This window comes from Dendrobates tinctorius, unplaced genomic scaffold (genome assembly GCF_039654945.1).
Source record: "Dendrobates tinctorius isolate UK_male_01 unplaced genomic scaffold, ASM3965494v1 ptg000133l, whole genome shotgun sequence".
In the NCBI taxonomy this organism is placed as follows: Eukaryota; Metazoa; Chordata; class Amphibia; order Anura; family Dendrobatidae; genus Dendrobates; species Dendrobates tinctorius.
The window spans coordinates 13,564,157-13,587,011 of NW_027361801.1; the positions used below are offsets into that span (position 1 = coordinate 13,564,157).

At 44.5% G+C, this 22,855-nt stretch overlaps 1 protein-coding gene across 3 annotated transcripts in view; it reads left to right on the forward strand.

The window, feature by feature from the left end:
- Nucleotides 1-22,855, forward strand: part of LOC141048095 (interleukin-13 receptor subunit alpha-1-like) — a 142,785-nt gene that overhangs the window by 83,062 nt on the left and 36,868 nt on the right. For all 3 annotated transcript variants that reach the window (XM_073543488.1, XM_073543485.1, XM_073543484.1), the window contains exons 6-8: nt 4,391-4,575; nt 6,581-6,711; nt 10,923-11,088. In XM_073543488.1, the coding sequence (XP_073399589.1) occupies nt 4,391-4,575; nt 6,581-6,711; nt 10,923-11,088 (482 nt within the window). The remainder of the gene's footprint in view (nt 1-4,390; nt 4,576-6,580; nt 6,712-10,922; nt 11,089-22,855) is intronic.

The window sequence follows — 22,855 nt, forward strand, 5'->3', positions numbered from 1 at the left end:
GTGCTGATTGACAGCCGGCTCCCCATCTTTTACAGAAGTGACCACTGTCAACATGGCACCCTGGAAAAGGAAAAGCTGCTTTACTGACGAGATGAAATAAAAGAGAAGAATCACCGTCAGAGATCCTCCCCTTGCAGAACAGGCTGATGGCTAACAACTACCTGCCTGTTAGTTCTTAGTCCCATATACAAAAATAATAAAAGTCCTGGATAACCCCTTTAATGTTCCATATAGGAACTGAGTTAAAAATTAAGAAAAAAAGCAACCTTCATTAGAAATTATGAAAAATAACGGAAAAATATTTACCCATTAAAAACGCTATTTTAACCCTTTAGCGACTGCCGATACGCATTAAAATGGTGGCCGCTAAGGGTACTTATTCCCTTATTGCCGTTTTAAAACAGAAATCAGAAATAAGGCTGTAGCACCCCACAGAGTCGGAAAATCTACGTAGTCTCGGCTACTGGGGGTTGCGGAGACCCTGGAGAGCTTGATCATGGATGTATTTTACGGTGTCCGATCACAAAAAAAGTGTGCCGGCTATTTCAAAGAATTTCTCTCTCCTCTGACATGATATACATGTCAGAGGAGAGAGAAATTATGACTCAACCCCCCGGTGCCACCACCATCCCACAGTCACTCTTGCTCCGTCCTCTTTTCCGATGTCATTTTCCTGGAAAACAAATGTTGGACGCATGCGCAGTGCGCCCGCTGAGATCTGACGTCCGATACCCGGCAATAATAGGAAATTTTTCCTTTTGGTTCTTTTTGATCACTATGACAGTGATCAAAATAAAAATAATAAATCAAAGCCCCTTTGTCACCACCTTAGATAAAAATGATAAAATATTTATATTTTTTCCATTCTTTGCAGTTAGGGTTGGGTTGGGTTGGGGTTATAGGGTTGTGTTAGGTTTAAGGGTGTGTTAGGGTTGGTGTTAGAATTGGGGGATTTTCAAAAGTAAAACAAAAAAATTACGATATGATAGTGTTGAGCACAAGTACTCGCTACTCCAGTATGTATCGAGTGCTCTGGTATGCACATATATATTTCGGATCCTCACATGTATTTTTGGGGGTGTCCAACAGCTGTGAAACATGCAGGGACTTGAGCATGTCACTTGAGCACCCGAGATGTTTGGTGTGTACCCGAGCACCCGATGTAAGCTGGAGTAGCGAGCACTTGTGCTCAACGCTAATGACAACATATTCAATATGACTATCTAATATTAACAAATTCTGTGTCGTACCTGTGAGTTCAAAATGATCGCTATACCCCCTGGATAAAATCCTTAAGGGATGGGGGTTTCCAAAATTGGGTCACTTTGTGGGGGTTTCCACTGTTAAGGCACATCAGGGGCTTTCCAAACGGAGCATGGGGTCTGCTAATTATTCCAGCTAAATTTGCATTCAAAAAGTCTAATGGTGCTCCGTCCCTTCTGAGCCCTGCCATGTGCCCAATCAGTGGTTTTCTCTCACATATTGGGGTATCTCCATGCTCAGGAGAAATTGCACAGCAAATTTTGTGGTTTTTTTTTTGTTTTTTTTTCCTGTTACCCTTGTGAAAATAAAGAAAAATGGTCTAAAATTAAATTTTTTTTGTGAAAAAAAAGTAAATGTTCATTTTTTTTTTTCCACATTCCAAAAATTCCTGTGAAGCATGTGAAGGGTTAATAAACTTCTTGAATGTGTTTTGAGCACCTTGAGGGGTGCAGTTTTTAGAATGGTGTCACTTTTGAGTATTTTCTGTCATATAGCCCCCTCAAAGTCATTTCAAATTTGAGGTGGTCCCTAGAAAAAATGGTTTTGTTAATTTTGTTGGAAAGATGAGAAATCGCTGGTCAACTTTTAACCCTTTTAACTTCCTAACAAAACAAAAAAATTTAAAAAAATTGTACTGATGTAAAGTAGACATGTGGGAAATGTTATTTATTAACTATTTTTTGTGACATATCTCTCTGATTTAAGGACATAAGAATTCAAAGTTTGAAAATTTATAAATTTTCCAAATTTTCTCCAAATTTCAATTTTTTTCACAAATATACGAGTTATATCAAAGAAATTTTATCAATATCATGAAGTACAATATGTCATGAAAAAACAGTTTCAGAATTAGTGGAATACGTTGAAGCGTTCCAAAGTTGTAACCTCATAAATTAACACTCGTCAGAATTGTAAAATTTGGCTTGGTCATTAAGGTCAAAATTGGCTCGTTCATTAAGGGGTTAATATCAATAATGAAAGTAAACCACAAAGATACACATTTGGTATCATTTTGTCTGGAACCACCCAAGCTATAAAACTGTACCATAGTCCATACAATCAACACCATAAAAATAAACATGCAAAAAAATATAACTTTATTATACCAAGACACAAAAGAAGAGAAGATAAATGGTGTAACTGAAAATGTTATCTTGTCCTACAAGGAATATGGCCCACCTACTTTGAATTTTTTTTTCTACTTGTGGCCCATTTACTGATTTTGAGACCCCAGATCTAGATGTAGAAAAAACAACTGGAAATGGTAGAGGTGCACGGTTCAGACAACCGAACAGAACATGTCTACGGAACTGACCAGTAGTAATACAGTGTTCTCCAGGCACCATAGAATGCAACCAATCGGCAGCTGCTAGAGGGTAATGCAGCTGCACTTGTGAAGGGACTGAACATTAATCTGTCTTGGAAACGCCAACCACTTGCACTTGTGTATTGTGAAAAGACAAGAGCAACAATTATATAAAGAGCAAACCTTTAACATACTGGGCAGAACATCACAGGGACATGTACAGACAGACAAAGCCAGAGGTTTCAGACTAATATGTATATTAACATTTTAAAGAAGGCGTGAGGATTCTCCTTACAATTTATCAGGAAGAAAGCAGTGCCATGAATACTGAGAATTTTTGCCAATGCATGACTCATGAGTGTTAGATTCCCTAGAATTGTTCCCTATGCATATATCACCACATTTAGCTTATTTAGCCTATTAATATTGACATATGATGTGTTATTGTTGAGAAACCAGCTTTTGTCACTTTATGTGAATGACCTCTTCCAGGCTATGGGGAGGACTTTACAACATCATCAACTCTATCTGGAATTAAATGAAGAGACAGAATCCTACATCTGCATAATAAAGAATAGTATGTAAACATCCTCCAAGAGCAACTTCTTCCAACATTTCAGGAGCAATGTGGTGATGGAATGATGCTCTATCCACCATGTCACATGGCAAAAGTTTTAACTAAGTGGCTCAGTGATCAAAACATTGACATTTTGGGTCCTTCACCAGGAAATTCCCCAGATGTTAATCAAATTAAAAACCCATGGTCCATCCTCAAAAAAAAAACAAAAAACAGTTGGCCAACCAAAACTACAGGAATTTTAATTAACTCAGAAGTCTTGACAAATAATGGTCTATAGTTGTAATGATGATGTATATGTGAATAAAAGTTTGAAAATGAAAGAAATTCTGATAATTGTAACCACATCTGACTGAAACATCTAAAAACACCGAAAAGCAGCAAACTTTGTGAAAAGCAAAAATTGCGTCAATCTCAAAAAGTTTTGGTCACAGCTGTATATCGCACACCCCATGACCCCTGGTGTGACTACAAAAGGAGGTCTACCATAGCTAAAGAGGTAGTGCAAATCAGATTGGTAGTTGCTCACAGTTTGGGGGGTTTATTTTCAACATATACCCTTTAGGTTTCCAACATATTCCCTTTAGGTTTCCATTTCAAAATATAAGGCTGATACAGATTGTATCCTAGTAAAGTCACCCATTTAAAGCGGTCACGTAAAAAAAACACTAGTAACCTCCAGATATGGGGTTAATCTTCAGGTTAATAGTGTTCTGAACCTGCCCAGCACTTAGACCCCTGCTGTCGGGACAAAATTAACTTTATTCCTCCTGGTAATACTCGGGTTTCATTCACGGGGTGGCACCGTGCGTGGGTTAAGTTGCCGCTCTTGTGTATAGAGAACGGCAGCTGAAACAGCGTCCCGCACTTGTCTGACAGCAGCTCAGCATTAGCTCTGGCTGTCAGTCAGTGCTGGGGGCGCAGTTACAGCTTCCGCTCACCATACACAGAGTGCGCCGGCGCCACCCTTGTGACTAAAACCCAAATGCTACCAGGAGGAACAAAAATTAATTTCCTCCCAGCGGCAGGGTCTAAGTGCAAGCACCAGGCAGGTTTAGAATGCTATTACCTGCAGATTAACCCCATATTGTCAGCTGAATAATGTTTTTTAATGAGATCAGTTCCCTTTTAAATATTTTTAGAGTCTACTGGGAAATTTTAGAAATTCCAAGTGATTATTATGTGTAATTTTCAGAGTTTGTTAATGATAATCCAGTTTATTAATATTATGCTGTGGATTTCAGGTTTCTTGACTTATTGGATAAAGGAGAGCCATGTGAAACTTACACCTATCAGAGTGGAATTCCAGTTGGGTGCCTATTCAGATTAGAGAAGGATTATAAAGCATGTAATTATCTTGTGGCAGTGGTAACAGACAGAACTCACAACATTAAACCCTACATTTGCTTCCATGATATCAATACAATAGGTGAGTTTTACTGTTCTTATAAAGCAGATACAAGTAGCATGAAACCAACTTAATAATATAAATGTATTATCGCAAGTATAGGTAGAGCCAATTTAGCTAATGTGAAGCTATTTATGTTAAGGCCCTGTCACACACAGCGATCTCGCCAGCGAGAGCACTGATTTTGTGACACCACAGCGATCTCGCCAGCGAGATCGAGGTGTGTGACGGTGATCAGCGACCGGCCCCTCTGCCGGTTATCGCTGATCGTGCTCGATCGGCCTGGGCCATTTTTCGATCGCTGGTCTCCCGCTGGCCAGCACGCATTGTGGCAGCGAGAGACCAGCAATCAGCGACGCTGGTTTCTAATGTAAACATTGGGTATCCAGGAGCCGCGGCTCTTGGATACCCGCTGTTTACCTTGGAAACTGGCGTACACGCTGGTTTCCAAGGTGTAAACGTCGGGTATCCAGGAGCCGCGCGGCTCTTACATACCCGATGTTTACCTTGGAAACCAGCGTGTACGCCAGTTTCCAAGGTAAACATCGGGTATCCAATAGCCGCGGCTCCGGGATACCCGATGTTTACATTAGAAACCAGCGTGCACGGTGGTCCTGATCGCTGGAGGGGCTCTCTATGTGACAGCTCACCAGCGATCAGCCTGACGATGTCCCATTGATCCCATCCATGTCGAATCGTTGGTGGGATCGCTGGAACATCGTTATGTGTAACGGGGCCTGTTGTGAGCTCATTTTCGGGTTTGCCTCTGGCTTCTAGTGAGGGTTATGGAGCTGGCTGTGCTGACAGAGAAGTAGTGAGTTCTCTATCTGGACTCCCTCTGTTGGTGAAGGGAGGTAATGAAGCTGATCTAAATGGCAGAGACCGGCCACCTGAGGAAGAGGACTGTGATTGGACATAAGGAATTTCTGATTGGATTTAAGGCAGCCGACTCCCTAGTTTCTTGCTGGTGATTTCTCCTGACTGTGGCTTCTGGTTTCCAGTTTGGTTCCTGCCTTCTTAAAGCTAAGTTTTCTCTGCTATTGTTCATGTGAGTTTTCGTCTGGTTTACTCAGTTTTTGTGTTCAGCCAGCCCTGGCTGGGACTGGGCTGAATCCCCATTTTGTCTCTGATCAGTTGATCTCTTTGCTCTGTCTTCAGAATATACCTGAGTGCTGATATAGGGAATTGAAGTCTAGCGACTTCAGGGCCTTTTTCTAACAGACGTGTTTGAAAAATTTTTTGGCAGGGTTTTTGCGTGATTGCAAACAGCAGCTTTTCTTTCCTGTCCTTTCTAGTTAGTGAGGGCCCCATCGTTTGCTCAGCCTATCTTTCTATCTGTGTTTGTGTTTTCATCTTGTTTCACCGACAATACATGTTGGGGGCTGTCTATTGCTTTGGGGTCTGCTCTGGGGCAGTTTAGATTTTCCCTTTCTTTCTTTAGGCTTATTTAGTTCTCTGGCCGTGACGAGGCGTCTAGGACCACCGTAGGCACGCTCCACGGCTACTGCTAGTTGTGTGTATAGGATCAGGGGTCTGCAATCCGCTAGTTACCAACCTCTCCGGTTTTCTGGGCTTAGCTTGCTTTTTGTTTTTTCCTCGGTGACTCATTCATAACAGGGGCCTTTACGGTCACCAGTTTACCAATTGCCTTAGCAACTGGCAAACCTCCAGAATCCACAAAAGTACCCAACAGTATTTTATTTTCCTTTCTTAAAAAAAAGATAATAACTGTCAACAATGCAATGTGAAATTGTACTTCTCAGGCTTTTTCTACTTGGCCTCACAAGACTGAGGGTGCATTCAGACGCCGCTGAAAATTTCCATTGTATTCGCCTATTAAAGGTTATCTTAGGCATCCAAGAAAACTACAATGCTTGGCTACCTGGTATCGGTACATGACAGCTGGGAAGTTGGTTGGTTTGTGCCTTATTATAGAAGTTAAATTGCAAATAAATAGCTTTGGAGGATGACTAAGGGCTGTTAGTAATAATTTAGGTTTTTTTATTTATTTTTTTTTACATTTCAGCAAAATTGAATGCTCCAGTCATACAAGAGATGAAGAGGACTCCGAATAATAGTTTGTTTGTTAGTTGGACTATATTCGATATAGATAAATATGAAGTGCAACTCAATTTATCAAATGGGGATTCTTATCAGGTATGAAGTTATTTTTTTTCTTTATTACTTACAGGTTTTATATAGAGGTTTTTTATGACCAATCCCGTGAATGCGTCACAATCGTCCAATCCCTTGGTAGAAGTGACCACGCTCCACTAGAAAGGCACTTTACAGCTCTCTTGATGTCTCTTCTATTAAAAATATATATATATATATATATATATATATATATATATATATATATATATATATATATATATATATATATATATATATATATATAATCTCAAGCAGATTTTATTAGAACTGTATATTGTGATGTCACTCAATTTTGCTTCCTCAAAATGTATAAATGCATTCAGTTTGGGGTGTGTCTCTATAATGTTCATTCTCTACTGACAGAGTCATACTATGTGAGGACAGACATAAGAGGAATGGTAATAATCTCCGTTTTCAATTTAGTCATGTATTTCCTAGAGGAAATAACAGCGAAACCATAAAATATAGAATTCCTTAATAAATGGGGAATGTAAATATTTTCTTTAACAGATCTTTTAGTAGACATGCTGTAAAGTCATTTGTGGAAAACCCCTATGAATTTACTTATTGTTGTTATTATTTGCAAACACTCATTTAGATGGGAAAATAAGCAGGATCTTTTATGCTTCAGTAAAACAGTTCAAGTACTCTAGGGAAAAATCTATGTTGCTTTTCTAATAAACGAAAAAATAGTAGAAGTTATCACGTTAAGTACTGTAAGGTAGCGCTGTCATTCGGGTTGGGGATACTCGCTTGGCAGCCAATAAATCACATTCGGCACAGGTTTTCCATAAAACCAAAACAGTCCATGCGGTTTATTCAAGCATCATAAACCACAGCAGCAACATAAAGTTCATATAAACAGCTTACCGTCCATGACAGAGCTTTACTCTGTCCAGCCTGTGGTCACACAGGGTATGCAGTGTTCCATATACAGGCTCTTCAGCCTCACAGTTATCTCACCCGTCAGGGTTCCCTCATGGATGTTTCTCCATACTGCAGACGTCCTTTCCCTCCAGGGAACTATCAGGCACGTGCAGCAATTAACACAGCATTCACTTGCTGTCAGGAAGACAGCCCCATCTCTCTCAGACGGGACCTTCCACAACAGACCAACCCGGTCCCAGCATTCACTTATATGGTCCGTAGCCACGCCCACCGGGTCACATGGCTATGACCTCATCACAGGTCCTTCACACACTCACATAGTCTTTTACAATAGGGTTCTTAAACACACCCCCTGGGTGGGTTTATAGGTAACTAGTCCCATCCATTTCAACAGTTACCTGGAGACTTCTCAAACACATTGAAACAGCACCTCAGCAGTATCACTGCTGATCAACAGACACACAAGTCTCCATCCCAAGGCCACCCACCTTGAGATACATAACGGTCATTCATTATTCTGCCACTCATCCTCTCTCCTGGGACATCCACACAGCGCCCCCTAGCGGACACAGTGGTCACTACACCACAGTACAAAAACTTATTTGCCTTCACTAGAAAAACTTACTGCGCAGAGATTTAAGCTCTGTGATAGCTGCAATACTCTTCAAAACTTTTAGGCAGGTGTCGAAAAAATGCTTTAAACTAAGAATTCCTTCAAAAATAGAAGTGTTAATAGTTTATTTTTATCAATTACCAAAATGCAAAGTGAATTAACAAGATAAATCTAAATCAAATCAATATTTTTTTGACCACTCTTTGTGCAGTTTTTGAAGGAACTCTGCAGGCAGGTTATTCCAAACGTCTTGGAGAACTAACCACAGATGTTCTGTGTGTGTCGCTTGTGCAAATCCTTCTGTCTCTTCATGTAATCCCAGACAGACTGGATGATGTTGAGATCAGGGCCGTATCATCACTTTCCAGACTCAAAGAATGTTTTTCACAATATGTCACGACCCAATGGTCGGTCCAGCGGACGGCACAACACACACACAACAGGATGTGAAGGGGAGAGGAAGGCCCTGCCAATAGGGAATGAGGGATCGACACCTCGTGAGCTTGAACCTTAGCCTTTCCCTGCACTCTACTAACACCCTAAGCGTGTGTCCCCCCGCCCCCACCCCCCGCCGACATCACAAACCGCGTCCCTCACTGTCATCTCACACTGCCCTGGCTAGTGCACTAGCCGGCAATGGCGCTAGCCTTACCACTGCAGATGGTGCAACACGGGGGGGTGACAAGCACGAGACAGACAAGTTAAAAAACACAAAACTTAGCTTAACAACTTTCTCTGCTGCAAAGCTCCTTTCTCCAGGCTTGGTCAGCATAGATTGCTCTGTCACTGACAGTCAGCTGAAGCATCAAGTGACTATTTAAAGGATGGTGGGAGTGGTCACCACCCATATCAGCTGACCTAGCAACTCTGGAGTTGCAGCAAGGGAAACTGACATTAATCCCTGCTGGCCTGAAGGGAAAAAAAAGCTACACTTAAATCATGTTGGAACCAGAGCTGCCACGCATCCAAAAATGGATCGTGACAATGTTAGAGTTGGAAAGGGACATCCAGGGTCCTAGTGTCCAACCTCCTGCTCAATGTAGGATTCACTAAACCATCTCAGACAGATGTCTGTCCAGCCTCTGTTTGAAGACTTCCATTGAAGGAGAACTCACCACCTCTCGTGGCAGCCTGGTCCACTCATTGATCACCCTCACTGTCAAAAAGTTTTTGCTAATATCTAATCTGTATCTTCTCCCTTTCAGTTTCATTCCTTTGCTTCTCGTGTTTCCATGTGCAAGTGAGAATATAGATACCTCTTCACGATGACAGCCCTTGGATATTTGTAGATAGCTTCTAAGTCTCCTCTTAGCCTTCTTTTTTACAAGCTAAACATTCCCAGATCCTTTAAAGGGAACCTGTCTCCAGTTTTGGCCCATATAAGTTCCGGCCATCACTTTTCAGGGCTGATATACAGCATTTTATAATGCTGTATATCTGCCCCCAACCCGACCTGTAAGAGAAGAAAAATAACTTTTATTATACTTACTTGCGGGGCGGCTCAGTCCGAGGGGTATTGCTGGTCTTGGTCCGGCACCTCCCATCTTCATGCGATGCTGTCCTCCTGCATGCATCGTGTCGCGCTCCTGTGCAGGCCTACCTCCCCTGCCCTGTGGAGGGCAGAGCAAAGTACTGCAGTGTGCAAGAGACGGGAAAGGTCAGAGAGCCCCGATGCTGACACACTGCAGTACTTTGCTCTGCCCTCAACAGGGCAGAGAAGTACGTCTGCGCATGAGTGTGATGCAGAGGAGACTGTGTGGATGACGCAGGGACGCGTCATCCACACGAAGCAAGCAGGAGGACGGCATCACATGAAGATGGGAGGCGCCGGACCAGGACCAGCAACACCCCTTGGACCTGACCACCCCACAGGTGAGTATAATAAAAGTTATTTTTCTTCTCTTACAGGTCTGGTTTAGGGCTTATATACAACATTATAGAATGCTGTTTATCAGCCCTGAAAGGTGATGGCCTTAACTTATATTGGCCAAAACTGGTGACAGGTTCCCTTTAACCGTTCCTCGTAAGACATATCTGCAGTACACTCACCATCCTGGTAGCTCTTCTCTGAATTTCCTTCAGTTTTTCACTGTCTTTTTTTAAAATGTGCCCAGAGCTGGACACTGTATTCCAGATGAGGCCTTACCAAGGAGGAATAGAGGGGGAAATTCTCCTTGTTCTTTATGCTAAAGATAGGTGTTAATGACATTGGCTGTATGTTTGGGTTTGTTTTTCTGCTGCACAATAAATTTGGATTCAATCAGATGCCTCCCTGATGGTATTGCATGATGTATAAGTAACCAAAAGACTAAATAATGTACAATTTTTTTAGTCTTTTGGATTTTCATTAATTTAATATTTTTAAAAGTTGTCTCCTGGTCATAAATAGTTACATTGAAGCACTTGATCGAATTTCAAGAGGCGCATGCCTCTCAAAAATGTGTATATTTTTGGACTGTCTAAAGACCTGGTATATAAGGTCTGTAAGTTAAAAAACTATTGTGTCATGATATATTTATAAACACGGGACACTGCTGACACTTATAAGGACAGCCTGTCTCTGCTCATTTTGATTTACAAAACACTATATTAAAAAATGTGTCCACTATTGGTAATTAAGGCAAGTATCGCCAGCGAACCTCTGTATACACTGTGTATTTTCAGTTTGCATTCTGTTTAATATTATAATAAGTGGTGATATTCTTTTTAGATTGATTCAGGTAACAGTAAGGAAATTCCCAATGCACTGCCCGATGTTGCGTACACAGCTAAAGTGCGAGTCAAATTACATCAAAGTGCATTCGGCTTACCGAATGAACACCAAAGAAAAGAGAATTTCTTCTGGAGTGAATGGAGTGAAGAAAAGACATTGCCGGGTACAGAAAAATAATAGTTTTAATTTCCTAATCTATGATGCTTTGCAAATTTAATTGTTGAAGTTTTTTCATTATTTTATCTGCATAAGGATACATTCATATTTTGAGGGAAATTTACTAAAATAGTACAATGTGAAAGTAAGCAACTGCTGCTACTTTCATTTTACAAATGACCTTCACTTAATAAGGTGGAAGCTGATGTTTCTTGAAGGGAACCTGTCACGTCCTTTATTGCTATTAAACTGCCCCCAATGTCATGTTAGTGATTCACAATGCATGACTAACGTGTTTGTCTCAAGCAAAACATCCCCAGTATTATCGCAAAAATCACTTTTTATGCTTTGATTCTTGCCCACATACCTTGTGTTTCAGCCATAGGGGTGGGCAGCTCTTGCTTTTCAGTCATGGTCAATCAAATGCCTTTTGAAATTCTCCATACCCATTAGCATTCCTTCCTGTCACTGCTCACTCCGTCACTGCAATCTCCCAGCAGATCCTGCTCTTGCTGAATGACACCCAGCTTTCCGGGCATGCGCACTGAGCCACTGAGCGTCAGTGGCCACATGACAGTTATTGAGTGCGCACGCTATGCGCGCCTGTCTTCTCCCTTATCATGCTGACGCTCAGTGGCTCCGGAGCATGCACACATAGGATTTGAAACTGGGACGTACACCCAGATTGTTTGCATGCCCGGAAAGCTGAGCATCATTGGGCAAGCACGGGATCTGCTGGGAGATTATTGTGACGTAGGGAGCAGTGATGCGAAGCAATGCTAATTCGATGGATGTGGAGAATTTCAAAACACATTTGATTGACCATGACTGAAAAGCTAAAGTTGCCCACTCCTATGACTAAAACACAAGGTATGTGGGGCAATCATCAAAGTAAAAAAAAAGATTTTTATTCGGACTCCCATGACAGCACCACGAGACAGTGGATCTGCCCTTCAGGAACAGGAAACCTACAGATACAAAAGGGCGTCACCTCTCCCACGCATCAGTTGGTTCTAGTTCCTACAGACTACAGGGCGTCCCCAGGCCCGGCTGGTCGGCTCAGATAGCGGGGGGTCTCCTACCTTGACTGGTACAGGTGTACTGGAAGCGCCACGGTGGTCCTCGATGAACGGCATGGCAGTGAGCGAGCAGCAGGCAGTGGGGTACGGAGGATCGCCGTCTCCGGAAGTAGCCGGCTCCGAGGTAACTATACTCATTTGCTCCCTGTGGCTCTGGCGGTGTGTGAGGCTTTGTGTTATCCTGGGTGCGGCTGTGTTGGTGCGGGGCTTGTGAGGCTCCTCTCTGGGCGTCCCAGAGTGGCATGTGATAAGTTCGGCATCATCGGCTGTTGCCGGGTGACGTCGGGGGGTGGGGACGGCGGGCGCTTCCGGGTCACCAGCGCCGGCTCCCTTTCTGCGCATGCGTGGGGGGGGTTTCTGGAGCCGGGAACATGGCGGCCGACATCCAGGGGGCCAGAGCCCTGATTTTGGTTCCACTGGGACTTGGCACTTGCGGGGCAGGGGATGCTGTGGAGGGACGCGGCATCACCTGCCGACCCGGATACCAGGGGGAAGTATATATGGCCAACAGGCAGGGAGGTCCATGCTTCAGGCCCATTTTTCACAATGGAAGGTGAGCAGCAGCAGCCACTGCAGCCGGAGGAAGATGCAGATCAGCACGCTGCAGAGAAGCCTCGGGCCCGACAGAAAAGCCGGGATGGTACAAGTCGTGGCTAGTTGAGTGCCTGATCCAGCCGCAGGAGCTCTTCCAGACAACTGTCAGCAGCATCGGCTGTGAAATTCCCCCATCGTATTCCGGTACCTATTTCTGCAAACACTGGTAAGTGATCTTCGTGAATGTTCACTCAGTGATGCAGCCTCCCCTTTTGTTTTTATTCCTAGGGGGAAGAAGTGCACAGATGAGGCAAGGCACAGAGAATGCGCCCTCTGTGGATGCCCACTACCGTACTCTTGTCCAAAAAGATTATGCCCCCTGTATCCAGCAGATAGTGAGGTCTCAGGAAAGGGGAGGAGGGAGCAGCGTTAGCTTCTAGGTAGTCTATATTGCCCCTTAATATCCCCCCTCAGGTGGCGGAAGAGACTCCCAACTTCACCTCGAGTCTGCAGGACATCATCAGGACAGAAGTGAGGGAGTCCATAAAATCCCTGACTCAAGGAGAAATTTCTAGGCGTAAGGATCTTCCAGAATCAGATTCGTCGGTAGAATGGAGGAGGAATGAGGAGTCCTCTGAATCATTCCTCTCAGCTTCTTCAACCGAGGAAGACTAGGGTCGCTTCTGCCTGCCCCTAGATTGTGTGGATAAACTTGTAAAGGCGGTCAGGGGAACAATTGTCATAGTGAAACCCAGGCCAGAACTGTCCATGCAAGAAATCATGTTTAAGGGATTGGATCAAAAGAAATGTAGATCCTTTCCCTTGAATGAAAAAATTCAAGAGCTGTTTCTCTGGGAGTGGAAGAGGCTGGAAAAGAGGGGCTCCTTACCTCCGGCCCTTAAGCGGAGATATCCCTTTGATGACCCGGGCATTAACGTCTGGGATAAAGCCCCTAAATTAGATGCAGTGGTAGTCAAGGCATCAAAAAAATCTTCCCTGCCCTTTGAGGATATGGGGGCCCTTAAAGATCCCCTAGAAAGAAAGATGGACATCTTTCTTTAAGGCTACTTGGGTGATGGCGGCCGGATCCCTGTGGCCAGCAGTGGCGTCCACTTGTGCGGCCAGATAAATGATGGTCCGACTGGACCAACTCGAGTCTCAGCTGATGGAGGGAGCACCTTGGGATACAATTCTGGGAGCCCTTCCAACAATTCAAGGGGCCGCATCATTTCTGTCAGATGCCTAGGTGGATTCAGTCAGGATGGCGGCAAGAGCAGCGTGTCTTTCCAACGCGGCCTGCAGAGCGCTGTGGTTAAAATGCTGGCCAAGCGATATCAGAGCAAGATCTAAGTTATGTGCTATTCCGTGTGAAGGGGAATATCTCTTTGGCTCGGTCCTGGACGAGCTGCTGGATAAGGCAGGGGATAAGAAAAAGATTCCCCAACCTATTCTCCTCTTCTTACCAACGAACTTTTAAGCAGGAGAAAATTTGGTCATGGAAGACCGACAAGGGACCGTTCCAAGTGGGATGACAGGAAGAAGAGAGGTACTGGCTTTATGTTTTAGGCATTGTTTGCGGGAACGAAAAAAAAACACTCCAAAGACTAGCGGTCCCTGTAGGGGGTAGATTGTCGGCCTTTTATCCAGCCTGGTCTTGTATCGCCAACAGCATTTGGGTGCAGGGCGTGATATCCGCAGGACTAAAGCTTGAATTCCTTTCGGTCCCAGGAGATAAATTCAATATAACTCCTGTCCGCCCCTCTCATATAGAACAGTCTGCCCTGGACACAGAGATTGTCAAGTTATGCCATAAGAACTGTGTCAAGTATAGTGTGGCACTACCACAAGGTGCACAAGTAGGTTACCCAGACCCAAGTGAATAATAATAAAGTAACTTGGCACTCAACTGAATTGTCCTTTTTAAGTGAAGTTTTTATTTATGTGCAGTCCTACAAAAAGACGTTTCGGCCTACACTTGGCCTTCGTCAGTCCGACTGCTGTCTATATAGTATGAACAAATGTATGTCCACAAGCAAAATAATTTTTTTGTAAGTTCCTGCTTCCAAATATGGTGTAGGATACCGCGGTCAGCCCTGCACACTTGCAACCTACTTCTGTAGGCCCCATATTAGCCTTAGGCTGCCGGTCTCACCTGCACACCTGCAAGCTACTATTTTATGCCCCATACGGGCCTTTTGCTACCGTTCTCAGTACAGACCTTTTCTACAGGTATATTTTTACACCGGCCTCAGTACAGACATCTTCCACAGGCAAATTGCTTCAGCAATCCAGCGGGAACCTCTCCTCATTTCCTTATGGAATATATTGCATCTAATTGAATTACCAGTACAGCACACCTTAAGGGTAGCTGGAAGCCTGCTATATGCCTACACCATATTTGGAAGCAGGAACTTACAAAAAAATTATTTTGCTCGTAGAGATACAATTGTTCATACTATATAGACAGCAGTCGGACTGACGAAGGCCAAGTGTAGGCCGAAACGTCTTTTTGTAGGACTGCACATAAATAAAAACTTCACTTAAAAAGGACAATTCAGTTGAGCGCCAAGTTACTTTATTGTTATGCCATAAGAGTCCTGGTGGAGGTTCCGGAATCTGAGGAGGGTAGAGGTTTATATTCTCCCCTGTTCTTGGTTCGGAAACCGGATAACTCTTACAAGACCCATCATCAATCTTCTGTCCCTCAATAGGTTTCTGGTAACTTGACCCTTTAACAAGGAAACAATTGGCTCGGCATTAAAAATGATGTTTCAAAACTGTTTTATAGCGGTTTTAGATTTAAAGAACGCGTACTACCATGTGCCTATTCATGAAAATTATCAATGCTTCCTGAGACTGGCTGTTTCCATGGATGGCATAATCCTATTTTTCCAGTATAGAGCCCTCCCCTTTGGCCTTTCAGTAGCCCCGTGAGTCTTCACAAGGTTGATTTCTGAAGTTATGACCCAATTTCGGGAGTCAGACATCCTGTTTGTTCCCTACTTAGACTACTTCTTGATTATAGGCAGTTTGGCAGATCATTGCCTTTCCCAGGTAGAAAGGTCTATATCCATTGTAGAACACTTAGGTTGATTGATAAACTCTGAAAAATCCTGTTTACAACCCTTGAAGGTTCAGCAATTCCTCTGCCTTATTTTAGATTCAGAAGATCAGGAATGTTGTCTCCCGACAAAATTATTCACCTTCGTCATCGGGTTTTGCAGCCAGTAAATAGACCCTCCATGACCCTCAGGCAGGCCATGTCCCTATTGGGTTCCCTAACATCATGTATCCCAGCCGTCAAATGGGATCAGTTTCACACAAGTGCCCTTGATGTTTTACTTAATGATAGAGCCCTGGGGGGGTCCCTACACGGGAGAATGACATTGGGTCCATCTGCCTTAAGTTCCCTAAGCTGGTGGCTTAGTAAGGATAGCTTGTCCTCAGAAGTCCCTTGGGAGAATCGCATATCCCGTATAGTAACTACAGACGCCAGTACCTTGGGGTGGGGGGCCCATATGGGGGATATTGTGGTCAAGGGACAATGGGATCCCCAGGTAGAAAGTTCCAACCTGAAGGAATTATCGGCGGTAGAGCTGTCCGATAAAAAACGCCTTGTATACCTGCAGGGTCACCATATCAGAATTCTCTCAAACAACCAGGTAACAGTGGCCTATATGGTGGGACCCGATCCGAAGCCCTGATGGAAGCAGCAGAACGACTTTTCCATATAGCGGAAAGACATTTTCTATCTTTAACAGCGCTACACATAAGAAGATAATACCACAGCAGACTTTCTAAGCCGCAACACATTAAGGCAGGGAGAGTGGTGTCTGAATGGAGCTATCTTCAGCCAAATTGTCCGCATGTTGGGTCAACCGGACATAGACCTTTTCAAAACCAGGAAAAACAGAAAAGTAAAACAATTCTGTTCTCTGAATCTGGGGGGAAAACCTCTTATGGTGGATGCCTTCCTGAAGAAGTGGGATTTCAATCTGGCCTACGCATTCCCCCATTATCCCTGTTACCTCTGGTAGTAAGGAAGATCAGAGAAGACGGGGCAAGGATTATACTACTTGCCCCCTTCAGGCTCAGAAGGGCTTGGTTTTCATGGCTGAGGACAATGTCAGTCTGCGATCCCTGGGTACTTCCAGATCTTCCAGATCTTCTCTTCCAGGGTCCAGTATATCACCCACGAGTAGCAGGGCTCCACCTGACAGTGTGGAATTTGAAAGGGCGTTATTGAAGGATAGAGGATTCTCCCTCAATCTAATAGACACCCTTCTGAAGAGTAGGAAATCTGTTACAACCAAAATCTATGCTAGAACTTGGAGACAATTCCTAGCCACTTCTGACCTTAAAGCCGAAGAGGGGGTGCCTATAGGGCAGATTCTAGAATTCCTGCACAGGGGTCTTGAATTAGGTCTTGCTACTAGTACCCTGAAAGTGCAGGTTTCGGCCCTTGGTGCCCTATTTAGTTGTGATATCGCTAAAAATTACTGGATCTCCAGATGTATTAAAGCAGCTGACAGATTTAGGCCCATACACAGGGTAAGGTGCATACCATGGGATTTGAACTTAGTCCTTGCGGCTATGACTGAGGCTCCGTTTGAACCCATGGTATCTGCCTCACTTAAGATTCTATCCCTCAAGGTAGCTTTTCTGGTAACTATTACATCAGCACGTAGAATAAGCGATATCCAAGTGCTCTCTAGAATCCCTCCTTACACGCAGATTTTAGATGACAGGATAGTATTTAGACCAGACCATGCCTACTTGCATAAGGTTGCCTCAGACTTCCACAAGACACAAGAGATAGTTCTCCCCTCCTTCCTCCCTAACCCCACTAACCAGAAGGAGGAAAAACTTCATGTTATAAGGTGTCTATTAGAGTATCTCTCTGTCACTAATTCCTAGAAAAAAGACAACTCCTTATTTATATCCTTCCAAGGCTCTAGAAAGGGTCTTAGAGTTTCAAAGTGTACATTAGCAAGATGGATTAGGGAGGCTATCTCTCTAGCTTATACAGCAGGTGACAGCCTGGCTCTGCAGAACTTAAGGGCGCAGCATTCCAGCCGAGCCATGGCAACCTCTTGGGCAAAAAGATCTGGAGTTTCCATCGACTGCATATGTAAGGTGGCTACGTGGTCATCACCTTGCACCTTTTTTGATCATTATAGGCTAGACATGGGTGCTTCCGCTGATCTCACCTTCGGGTTAAGGGTTCTGCAGGCTGTAGTCCCTCCCTAAGATAGTGTTTACATCTCTGCAATTCTCTTGTGGTGCTGTCATGGAGTCCGAATAAAGCATTAAGTTACGTACCGGTAACGGTATTTTTCGGACGCCCATGACGGCACCCTTAGTTACCTCCCTTCATGTGTAGGTGCGCACTTCTTCTGCTTATAAGTTTTTCACGTGGGTTAAATTGTTCAGTTTGTGTATATATTATGTGCCATTAACCATGGAGATCCTCTCAAGCTCTGTAATCAAACTGATGCATGGGAGAGGTGCCGCCCTTTTGAATCTGTAGATTTCCTGTTCCTGAAGGGCGTATCCCCTCTCTCATGGTGCTGTCATGGGCTTCTGAAAAATACAGTTACCAGTACGTAACTTAATGCTTTGCTCTAAATATTGGGAAGTTTGGCTTGAGATAAACATGTCAATGATGCAATGTGAATCATTAACATGACATTAGGGACAGTTTTATAGGACATGGCAGGTTCCCTTTAAGGGCAGCTTTTTTCCTTAACTTTGATTATTACAAACAATCCCATTTTTGTTGGACAGCCACTCACACTAGTCTGCAGTTTGACCTTTTTGGGGAAAATTCCATGCATTTTCTTAACCCCTTAACAACCGCCGACTCACCTTTTCACGGCGACATTTAAGGGTGCTTATACCTCAGCGCTGCTGTTTAATTGCACTGAGAAATAAGTGTATAGCGCCTCCCAGAATTTCTCCGGGGTCTTGGCTACCGGGGGTACCTGAGACCCCAGAGGACATGATTCAGATCGGTTTTTACCGACTCCAGTGTTGCGATCACCGTTGTTCACAGAATAATGGCACAGCAAAAAAAAAGTCTGATTTCCCATTTAATTTCTCTCTCCTCTGATGTGATCGCACATCAGAGGATAGAGAAATGGTGTCCCCTGATTCCTCCCGGTGTCCCTGTACCTTCCTGCATCCCCAACGGCCACCGGCGTTTTTTTCCACGAAGAAAATGGCAGGCTTATGCGCAGTGCACCCGCCTATTGGTTCATTTTAATCCTAGTGATTGACCCTATCACACTGATCAACATAAAAAAATAGTAAATCAAACGCCCCTTTATCAACCCCTTAGTTAGGTAAAAATAATAAATAAAAAAATGTATTTTAATTTTTCCATTAGGGATAGGGTTATTGGTGGGCTTATAGTTGGGGTTCGGCTAAAGTTAGGGTTGGGATAGGGTTGTCTTGGGATTACGGTTATGATTAGGGGTGTTCTAGGGTTAGGTTTGTGGTTAGGGTTGTGGTTAGGGTTGGGGTTAGGGTTGCGATTAGGGTTAGGGGTGTGTTGGAGTTAGAATTGGGGGTTTCCACTGTTTAGGTACATCAGGGGGTCTTCAAACGCGACATGGTGCCACCATTGATTCCAGCCAATTTTGCGTTCAAAAAATCAAACGGTGCTCCCTCCCTTCTGAGCCCTGCCACGCTCCCAAACAGTGGCTTTCTCCCCACATACGGGGTATTGGCGTACTCAGGAGAAATTGCACAACAAATTTTGTGGTCCATTTTCTCCTGATACCCTTGTGAAAAAAAAAAAATTGATTCCAAAGTAAACTTTTTGTGAAAAAAGTAAAGTGTTTCTTTTTCCTTCCACATTGCTTTAATTCTCGTGAAGCACCTGGGGGGTTAATAAACTTCTTGAATGTGGTTCTGCACACCTTGAGGGGTGCAGTTTTTAGAATGGTGTCACTTTTCTGTATTTTCTGTTATATTGACCCCCCAAACTCACTTCAAATGTGAGGTGGTCCCTAAAAAAAAATGGTTTTGTAAATTTTGTTGGAAAAATGAGAAATCGCTGGTCAAATTTTAACCCTTATAACGTCTTAAAAAAAAAAAAAGTTTCCAAAATTGTGTGACATGTGGGAAGTTATTTATTAACTATTTTGTGCGATATGACTTTCTGATTAAGGCCTGTTTCACACTTCCGTTTTCTGGCATCAGTTACAATCCGCCATTTGGGGAAAAAAACTGATCTGACAGAATTGCCTGGCGGATCCGTCTTTTTCCCCATAGACATGTATTGGCGGCAGATTGTGACGGATGGCCTTCCATGTTGCGTCCATTGTGCGGTGGATCCATCATAAAATAGTTGTCCGTCTGGCAGAAAAAACGTCCATAGGAACGTTTTTTTGTCTGCGTCGAAAAGGCTGTCAGTGACGGATTCGTCGCTGTCCGTTGTCTTGTAGAATGGACGTCTATGGGCGACGGATCCGTCCCTGTCCATTAAATGACAGAATCCGTTGACAGATTCCGTTTTGTTAAACTGAGCATGCCTGGAAGAATTTCCATTCCTTAAATTTAACCCCAAAACCCGTTCTGGCACAAAAAAACTCACTCTCTCTCCCTCCCTCTCAATCTCTCTCCCTCTCCTTTCAGACTTCTGTTCCTTTAAATTTCATACAATAGCTGCTGTGACGGATCCGTCAAAAACCGGATTCGGTGCATCAGTTTTTTCCCTTCACCCATGATGGCACACCTGAGAGAGAGGGATCCGCCCCGCCAGGACAGGAACCTACTGAAATATAAGGGGCGGCACCTCTCCCCCGCTTCAGTTGGGTTCCTGTCCTAGGAAGGGAATCCCAGTCTGACAGCGGTGGTGCTTGTCATGGATGAAGGAGCCCGGGGCCGTCCCGGCGCGGGAAGAGCAGGTCGACTTACCTGCAGCGCCGGCCGTCGTTCGCCTGGAAACGCAGTCCCTGGGGTCCTCCTGCAGGCTCCGGGTTCGTGCGGGTGCGGTTAGGCGGCCTCTTTGATCCGGGGCACTCCTCCGTGCCTCCCTCCCCTCACACATGCCCGATCCTTCTCCCTCACGGCATGACAGGGAGAGCCGGGGGAGGTTTCCGGCGTTTGACATCAGCGGCACAGGGCATCATGGGAGCGCGCCGGCTGACGTCACAGATGCGACAGCAAGATGGCGCCTGGTGCGACGCTGGCCGCATTAAGAAGAATAGCGGCGGCCGGCAGTCGCAGGGGGGAGGGGAGAAAAAAAAAGGAGAAATGCTCACCGGGACCTATTTAAAGGAGGAAGGACGGCAGTGCGGCCAGGTAAAACCATGGGGTCAGAGCAGGAACGTTCACCGTCTCCACCCTCTCTGCCCCCGTCACAAACCTCCGCTCGCAAGCATGGCAGCTGTTCAAGCGGCAAAAGCAGCAGTCGCCCGAGCCACAGGTCGGGAGACTCCTCAAATGTCCAGAGAGCTCCGAATCCGGTACCCGACTTTATGGGTGGTGATCTCCGTGAATGTTAGAATGATGTTAATAGGGTCCTTCTTGTGTGTTATTTTCCTTAGGGAAAGGCCAAAAAAGCTGGGAGCAAGAGAAATAATAGGGATTGTGCCCTTTGTAAGAGCCCCCTAGCGAGAGATTGGCAGAAGGACCTTTGTGCCAGCTGTATCTATCGAACCATGGCGGAGAAGGCGCCGAGCTTTGCATCCAACCTCAAATCAGTCATCAGGTCTGAGGTGGAAGGCTCTCTTAAAGTTATTGTTAAAGAGGAAGAAAAAGAGTAGGAAAGATTCCCCTAACTCTTCATCAGACTCCTCCTCGGCTGAGTATCAGGCCGAACACCTGTCCTCCTCTTCGGGTAGTGACACGGGTGGCAAGCCGTGTTTTCCGATAGAGGATACGGATGCCCTCCTCAAAGCCATTAGGGTAACCATGGGCCTACAGGAGGAAAAAATTACTAAGTCTCTAGAAGACTTCATGTTCGGGGGTCTGCAGGATAGAAAGAAGCGCACCTTTCCAGTCAATGAGAACGTCCAGGCAATCATTGAAAGACAATGGAAGAAGCCTGAGAGATCAGGAGCACTTCCCTCCTCCTCTAAAAGGAGATACCCCTTTGAACATAAAGACGCGGAAATATGGGACAAGGTCCCAAAGATTGACACAGCAGTGTCTAGGTCGTCCAAAAAATCGGCCCTGCCCCTGGAAGACTCAGGTGTCCTTAGAGACCTGCTGGATAAAAAAGTGGATTCCTACCTAAGACATACATGGGAAGCGGCGGCAGGAGGACTAAAACTGGCAATAGCTGGCACCTGCACAGCACGTTCCTTAATGATTTGGCTACAGCAGCTGGAAGACAAACTTGCTTCAAAGGTCTCGAGGGAAAAAATTCTGGCGGATATGTATCTTCTACACGGGGCAGCAGCTTTTTTTGGCAGACACTTCTGCCGATTCCATGAGACTGACGGCGAGAGCAGCAGGGTTATCAAACGCCGCAAGGCACGCATTAAGGCTTAAAGGTTGTCCAGGAGACCTATAATCTAAAGCTAAGTTGTGCTCTCTTCCGTGTGACGGAAAATTTTTATTTGGAAAAAATCTAGATGACATCTTGGAAAAAGCAAGTGATAGAAAGAAGGGCTTCCCCAGGTTTCCAGGAGATCAAAGAAGGCCGTTTTTTCGGAGAGGAAAATTCAACAGGGGCCATCCTCCGGGTGATAGGAAAAGATGGGAGGACAAAAGGAAGAAAGAGTCTTGATTCATGTTCGGAGGAGCCACCTCATCCGCAAAAAAATCCCCACAACGACGCCGACATCCCGGTAGGGGGGAGACTGATGCTCTTTTCCCAGGCCTGGGAATGTATCTCTTCCAATGCCTGGATCTTAAACATCATAAGAAAAGGCCTCAAGATCCCGTTTTTTTCAGCGGCCGAGAACATCATTTGTCAGGAGGGGATAGAGGAACAATTGGCCCTGGAGTCAGGAATCTTATCTCTGCTAGACAAATGCGTTCTGACCGAAGTCCCAAGTGGACAGGAGAGAACGGGCTTCTTCTCACCCCTCTTCCTGATAAAAAAACCAGACCAGTCATTCAGAACAATTATAAACCTCAGAGGCCTCAATTAGTGGATAGAAAACCAGACCTTCAAAATGGAGTCGGTAACTTCGGCCATAAAGC